The sequence below is a fragment of the Brassica rapa genome, chromosome A03 (assembly GCF_000309985.2).
Source record: "Brassica rapa cultivar Chiifu-401-42 chromosome A03, CAAS_Brap_v3.01, whole genome shotgun sequence".
Taxonomy (NCBI): Eukaryota; Viridiplantae; Streptophyta; class Magnoliopsida; order Brassicales; family Brassicaceae; genus Brassica; species Brassica rapa.
Window position 1 is genome coordinate 16,194,839 of NC_024797.2, and position 8,148 is coordinate 16,202,986.

The window sequence follows — 8,148 nt, forward strand, 5'->3', positions numbered from 1 at the left end:
GGAGATTCCCACTCTGAAAATTTTGTGATGAATAGATTATTTTTTTTGTTATAATAAGTTACAAATGATCATAAAATATAACGCATATGAATTTTTTTTAATAAATATTCAAACTAAATAATATATATATATAAATACTAATGATTTAAATCAACAAGATTGGCTGATCAATTTAGTCGTCTTGAAATCTTTCAAAAGTATGTGAAAGACTAAAGTCAAAGTAAATATGGATTTAGAATAGTAGTTATATTTTACTAACCGAAATACCGAAAAAAACCTAACTGAACCGAAACCAACCCGATATTCGGATTGAACACCCCTAATTCAAGTGAAGCCAAACTATTGTTTCATTTTCTAAAATATAATAAAAATAATAACTTAATTTCGCGCAAGGCGCGGATCTTATCCTAGTCATTAGTACTAAAATAGTGTCAGTGGCAACGTAAGTGAATAAAAAGAAAAGCCTTTTCTGTATAATAATGTCAGTCGTGGATTCAATTCAGCTTACTAAATTGTGAATATAAAAACCTCAAATTTATTTTCACTAAATAAATAGAGATTCATTATCTTCTCTTCTCTCGGACCAGCTTTGATTAGAGGTGTAGTAATTTAGATCATCGGTTTAATTACGGTTCGATGACGATGAGGCAACAAGATTCGGCAGCTGAACAAAGAGAAATCGCTATAATCGTGGAGGATTCGTCTTCTCCTCTTCCTCCTCATCCTCAGGTTCATTTCTCCAAACCCAACAAAAAAAAAAATCTCATCTTTGTCTCGTCCTTTTCTAAAACCTTAATTACGCTTTTACGATTCTGGGTTTGTAGATTCTAAGGTAAAAACTTTCCTCTCTCATAGCATATATTTAATTTAACGCGGGTAATTTGAATAAACGGTTGAAAACCGTTTCTGGGGGTTTGTTTCTCTGTTGTTCAATTTTGTTTCTTCCTGATTGCTACGGATGGATTATTAATTGTTTTTTTTTATATTGGCTATCTGACGGATCCTTTCTCTTCCTCTGTTCGTCTGGAATCTGGATTCAATGATTGTTTTATTCATTCATTGAAGAAGTTTTCAGCTTTCCTGAGGGGAAAAAAAAAGTGAAATGAGAAGTGTAAATCTGTTGAGTTGTTAGAATGTTTACTCATAGTTTTTGGCATGGAGAAAGATTGTTTATTTTGAGCCTGAGGTATAGTTTGCATATGTGTGACACTGTAAGGTTAATATCCTTTAAAGAGTCAAGTAACGGTCAACCTTATCTATTACTTCCTATGTCATTGATTTGAACTGAAAATGCATTGCAGACATACCAGCTGCACCTGTGGGAGAATGTTGTAATCGTTTTAGGTTTCTGTGCTAGCTTTAGATCTCTCTTTATGTGAGATAATATTGTAATCGTAATCGGTTTTTGTGTTAGTTTTAGATATCTCTTTATGTGGGAAACTTTTGTAATCGTTTTCGGATTGTGTGTTAGCTTTATTGTTCTTGAGAAAGGCCTGAAGTTTTTACATGGATTTCTATTTATAGGGTGATCATCAGGTAAAACAAGAATCTACTGAAGATGTTCCGGGGAGAACCCACTTGGATCTCTCAATACAAATACCCCTTAGACCAGTTCCCTTTGTTAGCGGCCATAGCTCAAAGACCTCTCTAAAGTCCACAAGTTCATTCAAAAGTGGCAGTACGTCCTACTCACCAAGAGGAATCTTGCGTAATCTAAGCTTAAAAAAGAAAGTTGTAGCTCACCTTGAAAGCGAGAGAAGCTCTCTGCTATCTCCCTCTCCCATGGAAACAGCTAAAACTCCCAGCACTGCCGGTTTAACAACTTCGCCTTATTGGAAAAGATGTTTGTCGCTTCCATCTAGATATGCCGCAAAGTTGTCTCCTGTGGTACCTCCACAGGTTCAAGTTGGCGTGCCCGGTGAACCTCCTAATGTGAGAGTTATTAGCTATCTCACAAGTTACTATGTGTAAAAAAAAATTACTAAAAAAATGTGTCTTGTTGCAGAAAGATCCTACTTATCCAGCAGTTCCAAGGTCCTTGTCCATGCCTGGGAGAAACAAAGTGATTGTTAGATCCATTTCTTTCGAAAACCACAAAGCTCGTGCCTCGTCTGTAACAAGCTCAGGTACACATTAATCAAATACAGTATGTTCTCAAGTTTTATTATATGAATGATTACTTTAGGTGCTTATGATCTTGATATTGTTTTGAATTGTGTTTGCTACTTTCTTCCTTCTCTGTCAGATCAAACCTCACCCGTTCCTACAGAAGAAACCGATGAAGAAATTCCAGAAGAAGAAGCAGTCTGCAGGATCTGTCTAGACGTTTTAGAAGAAGGCAACACTTTAAAAATGGAGTGCAGCTGCAAAGGTGACCTCAGACTCGTTCACGAAGCGTGTGCCATCAAGTGGTTCAGCACAAAGGGGACAAGAACATGTGACGTCTGTAGACAAGAAGTCAAGAACTTGCCAGTTATATTGCTTCGTGTGCCTACCACTAATCAACCAAACAACATGCGTGATCTCAATCAACAGATACAGTCACAAACCGCTAGGTAACTCCAAGAGTCTTCTTTATTTTTCACCGTTCTTTGAGATAACACAACTGAGAACTGAATGTGTTTGGTGCAGTGCTTGGCAAGAGTTTGTGGTGTTGGTTCTAATCAGCGCGGTCTGTTACTTCTTCTTCCTCGAGCAATTACTGGTAGCCACGGATACAAACTATTTGTTTTGGTTGGTACTTCAAAGATATTGACAAGGTTTGTTTTGTAGATTAGGGACTTGAACACGCAAGCTGTCTACATAGCAGCGCCGTTTTCATTAATGTTGGGCCTCTTAGCATCTCTTTTCGCCATTGTCCTAGGTAAACAGACACCTCTTTCTTTTGTTTGGCAACAAAAAAATTGAAAAGTTTTTGGTTATTACAATCTGACTCTGCAGCTATCAGAGAATACATATGGACATACGCAGCACTTGAGTTTGCTCTTGTGGGCATTTTGGTTCATCTATTATATAATGCAGTAAGCAATACTCTCACTGTTTCCCCTCATTTGGTTACTGATTAATGGAAACTAAAACACTTTCACAATCTCTCTGATTCAGGTTAGACTACCTCCCATCTACTCTATACTATTTGCAGGGATTCTTGGTTTTGGGATAGCTGTGTGCTTAAACTCATTGTACCTTCATTATTTCGCTTGGCGTTTGCGTGTTGCAGAGAACTCAACTCAAGTATGAATGTAGTAAACACAACTTGGTTTTGGTTTGTCTGTTCTTCATTGAGTTTGTACCATGGAAGTTGTTCATATGATCCAGAAGTGACATGTTAAATGTAAATGTATCTACTCTTCTTGGAACATGTTAATCAAGTTCCTTTTGTGTCCCTTTAGTCTCTTTTGGAGGGGACGATGAATACCGTGTCAGAAAAGAGAAAAAAGTTGAAACTGGTGCTATTTTCAAGTCACATATTCTTACTGTTAACAATAATGTAGTTTAAAGCATATGCCGATAAAGCTACAAGTCTTGAGTAAACCAAGAAAAAAGAAAACGCACAAACAACAAAACAATCTCCTAATCAATGACTTCACCATGTCACAAAAGGCCTCTGTAGAGCTCCAGATTTGTTGAGCAAGTCAACAGGCAGATCCTGAAGGTGGAGATTGATCTGCTGCTTCTTCTCCTGGTTTACTTTGAGAGCTAGGTACTGGTAAAGCAGCTGGATCAAGCTCATACCAACCTTCCAACACTCCTCTCCCTTCTGTCCCCTTCAATCTGTTCGACGGAACCCCATGTGAGAATCTACAGAACTCATGAGGTGGAATCTCACAAGTCTCTGATCCGTCCTTCGCCATTGGACAGAAAACAAACTTAAAGCCTTCCACTTTTGACAAGAAGCCCACTGATATTGCACTCTCCTCTGCATAATCAGACAGGATCTCAACAAACTCATACTCATGAGAAGACTCTGAGTCAGAGGATAACTCCATGTTCCAGTTCTTGAAAAGTGCCCACGTTTCTCCTTTCTTAGGGAACACCTTAAACCGCCGGGCCCTTCCTATTTTGCTCTGGACGAAATGAGAGAAAACGTGAGTGCTATTGGTCTTCTCCTCTCCACCGAGTTCGTAGTTACCAACAGAGACAGGCAAGTTTCGCGCTTCATCCTCTTCTGCCTCTAACCACATATACGTTACAGAGAAATCTTTAGTTGTAGCTTTTTTGATGAGACCATAGAATCTAGGCATCCCCTCTCCATCATCATATAAAGCCCAAATCTGGCCAGCTTTAAAACAGTCTTTTGCCCTCAGCTTATCAAAGTCACTGAACTCAGGATCATCACAGTTGATAACATTTGGTTTTGCTTCACTCCCTGAACACAAATCATCCTCTGAATCACTGGCACTATCACCGCTTTCCACTTTGACCTGGTCTTCTTTAATCTTCTCCTTTGGGTTTACACCATTCGGCAAGGTTTCAGTAGTGTGGTGATCTTCTTGTGTTTGCTTTTTGTCTTCTAGCTCTTCTTCCTTTTCAGTATCTATATTATTACCGGACCCTTCTCCATCTTCATTGACTAAGTCCACATCATCGTCCTTTACATTCTCCTTATAGGAAACCTGCCGCTTGCTCCTAATTGACCTCCGAGGCTGCTGTCCTCCATTGGACCCCAAACCTTGTGCTGCCATAGTATCACCATTTACAAAATCTTCCGACTCACTATCACTCTCACTGTCAGAGCTTTCACTAGATTCATCCAAATTCTTTTTCTTCCTCTTTCTAGTAGTTGTTGTTGCCTTTCCAGAGGGAACAGTGGGAGGAGGACGACCATCTGGTGGACGCTTTTGCGGTTCATTGCAAGCATTTTGGGCTGGAGGCTTGTTCTGTTGTGGGAAAGTAGAAGAGTTTGTCGCCGGTGGTACTACATTCTGGAAAGGTATCTCCAACGCAGTGAACTGTTTTTTGCAAGCCAGACAAGAAGTTTGTTTCATGATAGATTCCCTACTATACTCATACCTCATCCGGCAGAAGGGACAAGAGGTCCAAAAGGTAGGACGGTGACTGAAACCTGCTGGTGGTGGTGGGGCTTGAGGAGCTTTCTGCTGAGGATGCGATCTCAAGTCGTTATAGACATTCCTCAAATTAACGCTTGCCTGCTGCGCACGGTGGTTCCTCGGCACCGGTTGGGCTTTATAAGAAGGTGCTGGTGCAGGCTTTCTCCAAGCTCTACGTTTAGTATCATAAGCCGTTCTTTTCTCTCTATCCAAAAGTATCCTCTGAGCTTCACCGATGAGTTTAAAAGCAGACTCAGCACCTGGGAGCTTGTTTTTATCAGGGTGGAGAAGAAGCGCCAGCCTTCTGTACTGTTTCTTGATGATGGTATCATCAGCGTTCAAGTCAACTTGGAGTATACCGTACCAATCCAGCTCGTTTGCAAAGAGCTTCTCCGTCGCAGCGCAGTGAACATCACACACCATCGTCATGTGTGTTATGTTCTCTAAGCTGGGATCCATTTTGTTAGCCTTCAATGCAAGCTTACGAGCACCGGTGAAGTCAGACTTCTTCATTAAACCTTCTGCTAACTCTCTGGCTCTAAGAGCCTCGTCTCTGTTGATATTCATAATCAGCTCAACACAAGTATCATAGAACCTCCAATATCCACCTAGGCTTTGGATCCTGCTACAGAGAGAGAGAGAGATAAAGATTCTGTTAGTTCGATGAAATTGCTCTAAAAATCATAAACCAATGATAAAGGTATAACCCTTTTGGTACTATTCTGAGCCTATCATACTATAAAAAGTAAAAACACATACTTTGATTAAAAGGTATAACCTTTGGGGGAAAAGGTAATTAAGTTCCTTTTGTGATATTCGAGGATTAAGACAAAAGACAAGAACTCTAATCAGATTGTGATTACAACAAGCATAAGATAATTAATTAAAACCTAACATTTCGAAACAGATGATGTAATAACGACGACGAATCGTGAAGCGAAACAGAGTATAATTCTGAAAATGGAAACCTATCTACGATCTGGAGAACGGTGAATTTCAAGAGCTTACCGGAGGGAAGAGGCCAAACGGCGGAGAGGGAGGCCTCCGGGGTTTAGATTCACGACGGATGTATGATGATGTTTAAAACTAAAAAAAAAAAAAATCTAACCTTTTTGTCTGGGTATTATTATGATTGTGGGTTTTCTAGCGAATGTGATTAAGTTTTGGGGTTATTTTTAACAGATGACGTATTATGGTTTAATTGCAGATCAGCCCTTCAATTTTAAGTAGAATTAAGATTTTGAAATTACAGTCAGATTTTACAAAAACTTTGAATCAAAAATCTGGAGAAGTACAAGAGAAAGCTCAGGTGAGAAAGCAATAAGAAGAAGCTACGTTGAGATTCAGATTCAGACAAGTACTAGGAAGAGAAGATTAGGAAATCAAATAATGGAGACAATAAAATGAGAAAGATAGAAAAAGGAAAGCTTACTTCTTTGCTGAGGAGAAGACGAGACGTCAAGAGAGATCTGGCGGAAAATAAAAACTCTTTGTGAGACTATTTTTATTCTGTTTTCCCGTTTTCGCGTGGGAAAATGATCGTTTCCCAATTTTAGTTTGGCGGGAAACAAATTTTTGAAAATTAATTCTCGAAATTCGATGCATAGTGTGTTATACCTTTTTGTTTATTAAAATGTTGTCAAAATAGTTACTCATTTCATTTTGAAAAAAATATATTTTAAGATACATCTGTTACAGTTCCAATGCACTTTTATTAAATAACAATGAAAACTTCAAAAAAAAATTATAATTGTGTTGGTAAATTGTTAATCACAAAAAATAATGTATTTATAGTCAAAATTTAAGATGTTTTTATGAAAAATTTAAAACAAACTACATTTTTGAAACATAATGAATACTTCTTCCGTTCCTAAAAGATGTATGTTCTGGAAAAAAAATTGTTTTAAAAAAATACATTTTTTACTTTTTAATGTATGATTTTATGAAAAATTGTAAGTTTCAAAAAAATTAATGGTGTTTTTTGAATCTCTATTGACTAAAAGTTATAAAAAATTATTATTCACCAAAAAACAATGCATATTTAATGAGTTTTCTTAATATATATGAAAAATCTAAAATATGCATCTTTTAAAAACAGAGGGAGTAGGGGTGTTCAATCCGGATATCGGTTCGGTTTCGGTTCGGTTTTTTTCGGTTTTCGGTATTTCGGTTAGTAAAATATAACTACCATTCTAAATCCATATTTACTTCGGTTCGGTTCGGTTTGTATACCGTCGGTTTTCGGTTTATTCGGTTTTATACCAAAAAACATAATTATTTTGTTTGAGATCATATTATATGAATTTTAGTCATATTGTCAACACAGTCATTTATTAAAAATATATTACATGTTCAAATAAATGAACAAAAGAATAAAAATGTTTCTACCATCAAATAAAATAATCAAATCTTTAACTAAAAATCAAAACTTGAAATTTTGAAAATAAAAATATGAAACAAAACAGAAACATGAAAGAAAAGTTTTTCCACTCTTCCATATTTAGTGTTCATTAAAGTCATGCTTTTTCAATTGAAATTTTTCCATTAATTATTATCCATCAAATTTATAATCTTCATATTAATTTAGTGAAGACTAAAATAAATCAAAAAGATAAAAAAAAAGACTTAGAAAATAAGATGTATGAATTGCGATGTATTGTTATTTAGTTATAGTTCAAGTGTTTTACAAATTAAGATTTTTTATTACTATAAAATTATGGTAATAGTTATTAACACAAATTTAACTTATGTAACAAATAGATTTTCATGTATTGTTATAAAATAGATACATATTTACATGTTTCTACTTTTAATCGGTTTTGTTCGGTTTATTCGGTTTAATCGGTTATATACCAAACCATATCCAAATCCTACGGTTTTTATAAAATTATATCCATTCGGTTTATATGGTATATACCAAAACCAAACCATATTGTCTATTTCGGTTCGGTTCGGTATGATTCGGTTTTACCATATTGAACAGCCCTAAGAGGGAGTATTAGTTAGTGAATTTTTTAAAGATTTATTTCCTAACTTGTAATCAATGGAAGATTTTGATAGTAAAAGTGTTTTATTTAGTTGTCATCAAGACAAGAAGATA

The 8,148-nt window shown here is 36.4% G+C and overlaps 2 protein-coding genes across 6 annotated transcripts; one reads left to right on the top strand and one right to left on the bottom strand.

The window, feature by feature from the left end:
- The first annotated feature begins 473 nt into the window (after window positions 1-473).
- Window positions 474-3,383, top strand: LOC103859152. Of its 2 annotated transcripts, none has more exons than XM_009136640.2 (8): window positions 474-729; window positions 1,525-1,932; window positions 2,006-2,126; window positions 2,246-2,555; window positions 2,632-2,704; window positions 2,773-2,863; window positions 2,941-3,020; window positions 3,103-3,383. In XM_009136640.2, the coding sequence occupies exons 1-8, from the start codon at window positions 637-639 to the stop codon at window positions 3,235-3,237; spliced, it is 1,311 nt and encodes a 436-aa protein (XP_009134888.1). In that variant the 5' UTR covers window positions 474-636; the 3' UTR covers window positions 3,238-3,383. The 2 variants fall into 2 exon arrangements, with proteins under 2 accessions (XP_009134888.1, XP_033142943.1); XM_033287052.1 differs by having other exon boundaries at window positions 663-832.
- Window positions 3,384-3,435: 52 nt separating this feature from the next.
- Window positions 3,436-6,770, bottom strand: LOC103859153. Of its 4 annotated transcripts, none has more exons than XM_009136644.3 (2): window positions 6,481-6,770; window positions 3,436-5,670 (listed from the first exon to the last, which is right to left on the bottom strand). In XM_009136644.3, the coding sequence occupies exon 2, from the start codon at window positions 5,613-5,615 to the stop codon at window positions 3,633-3,635; it is 1,983 nt and encodes a 660-aa protein (XP_009134892.1). In that variant the 5' UTR covers window positions 5,616-5,670; window positions 6,481-6,770; the 3' UTR covers window positions 3,436-3,632. The 4 variants fall into 4 exon arrangements, with proteins under 4 accessions (XP_009134892.1, XP_009134893.1, XP_009134890.1 ...); XM_009136645.3 differs by having other exon boundaries at window positions 3,436-5,673; window positions 6,481-6,622; XM_009136642.3 differs by lacking the exon at window positions 6,481-6,770 and adding an exon at window positions 6,057-6,427.
- Window positions 6,771-8,148: the final 1,378 nt, after the last annotated feature.

Excerpts from the sequence above, each read along its gene's own strand:
- LOC103859152 (XM_009136640.2), top strand. The coding sequence starts at position 637 with ATGACGATGAGGCAACAAGATTCGGCAGCTGAACAAAGAGAAATCGCT. Across the intron at positions 2,556-2,631 it reads ATACAGTCACAAACCGCTAG|TGCTTGGCAAGAGTTTGTGG; the intron begins GTAACTCCAAGA and ends TGTTTGGTGCAG. Across the intron at positions 2,864-2,940 it reads TCTTTTCGCCATTGTCCTAG|CTATCAGAGAATACATATGG; the intron begins GTAAACAGACAC and ends CTGACTCTGCAG.
- LOC103859153 (XM_009136644.3), bottom strand. The coding sequence starts at position 5,615 with ATGAATATCAACAGAGACGAGGCTCTTAGAGCCAGAGAGTTAGCAGAA.